This window comes from Piliocolobus tephrosceles, unplaced genomic scaffold (assembly GCF_002776525.5).
Source record: "Piliocolobus tephrosceles isolate RC106 unplaced genomic scaffold, ASM277652v3 unscaffolded_34118, whole genome shotgun sequence".
Classification (NCBI taxonomy): Eukaryota; Metazoa; Chordata; class Mammalia; order Primates; family Cercopithecidae; genus Piliocolobus; species Piliocolobus tephrosceles.
Genome location: NW_022317775.1, coordinates 1 through 1,597, shown reverse-complemented (window position 1 = coordinate 1,597; position 1,597 = coordinate 1). Strand labels below are relative to the sequence as shown.

The 1,597-nt window shown below is 63.1% G+C and overlaps 1 protein-coding gene across 1 annotated transcript; it reads left to right on the top strand.

Moving 5' to 3' along the window:
• Window positions 1-721: 721 nt before the first annotated feature.
• LOC113222742 (tenascin-X-like) lies at window positions 722-1,589 on the top strand (the record flags this gene model as incomplete). Its single annotated transcript, XM_026452359.1, has 2 exons — window positions 722-1,006; window positions 1,399-1,589. Coding segments are annotated over exons 1-2 (474 nt in total), but the record flags the coding sequence as incomplete, so codon positions are not given.
• Window positions 1,590-1,597: the final 8 nt, after the last annotated feature.

Below are 1,597 nucleotides of genomic sequence, written 5' to 3'. Positions count from 1 at the left end.
CCTGGGGTCTCCCAGGGATGAGGAGGTGGTTGCTCAGGTCTGTGCTGAGACGGCCCCAGCAGCTGTGCCTGTGTGAAGCTCATCCGTGGGGGCTGAAGATGGGGATGGGGTGACAGGGAGGCTGGAGGCAGGGAGGCCAGTAGGCAGTTGGTGGCCTTGGTGAGAGGTGACAGTGGCCCAAACCAGGACCGGGGACTGGAGGTGGGGAGGAAGGTATCCAGGGGAATTCAGGGTAAAGATGCCCTGAGGCTGCTGGCAGCTGGTGAGGGGCCAGGTCCTGGAACACGCCCCAAGCTCTGGCCTCGGGAGGGGTGTGCTGAGCTTGTTGGGGAGCAAAGACAGAAGCCCAGTGAACAAAAGATGGCGAGGCGAGGAGACCCCAGTGCAGGGAGGCCGAGGGTGCAGAGGCCGAGTGGGGCTGTGCTCAGAAGAGAGGCGGTGCTGAAGGGACAGGGAGAGGTGGCCTGGGTGTTGGGAGGTGGCGGTGAGGTGGGGGCTGAGGGCACCCTCCCTGAGGGTGAGGGATAGGAAAGGCCACAGGAGAGGAGAGCAAGAAGAGCTTTGCTGGAGGCGCTGTGGGCAGCGTCGTCCTGCTCTCAGGCACTTTGTGTTTTGTGACACATCCTTTCTATGCTGAACTGAGGACCCAGGGACCTCACTGTCCCCGTATCTGTCTGTCCAGCTCCAGAGGATGAAGCTGAGACCACCCAAGCAGCGCCCACCATGACCCCTGAGCCCCCCATCAAGCCTCGCCTGGGGGAGCTGACTGTGACTGACGCCACCCCCGATTCCCTCAGCCTGTCCTGGACGGTCCCCGAGGGCCAGTTTGACCACTTCCTGGTCCAGTACAGGAATGGGGATGGGCAGCCCAAGGCGGTGCGGGTGCCGGGGCACGAGGACGGGGTCACCATCTCAGGCCTGGAGCCAGACCACAAGTACAAGATGAACCTGTATGGCTTCCACGGTGGCCAGCGCGTGGGTCCCATGTCTGTCATCGGGGTGACGGGTGAGTGGACGGTGGGAGCCCAGGATGGGGCCTGTGGGAGGGTCCCCCTTTCTCTGGTGATGGGTGAACTGGCCCAGGAAGCCCCTCTGCTCTTGGCTGAGCCTTGGTACCTTTGTGCTTTTCCCCACTTCCCTGAGGACTGACAGCTCTTCCTGGGTGGAGAAGGGCCCTGTGAGCTCTGTTGGTGGCTGTCCCAAGTTCCCCAGCACTGAGCTCAGAGCTTGTCATGTGTGTTGACTGCAAGCTGAGCAAGAGCGCCCAGCTCCAAAGACGGGCCTCTCCAGGCTGACCTCCAGACCCCCACTCATGGCCACAGCTTCGCTCTCTTTCCCCGAAACCTCAAGGACATCCCCCAGGGAAGCTGCCTCACCTTCTCTGTCCCCTCTTCTCAGCTGCAGAGGAAGAAACTCCTGCCCCCACAGAACCCAGCACGGAGGCCCCGGAGCCCCCTGAGGAGCCGCTCCTGGGGGAGCTGACAGTGACAGGATCCTCCCCTGACTCGCTGAGCCTCTCCTGGACCGTTCCCCAGGGCCACTTCGACTCCTTCACCGTGCAGTACAAGGACAGGGACGGGCGGCCCCAGGTGGTGCG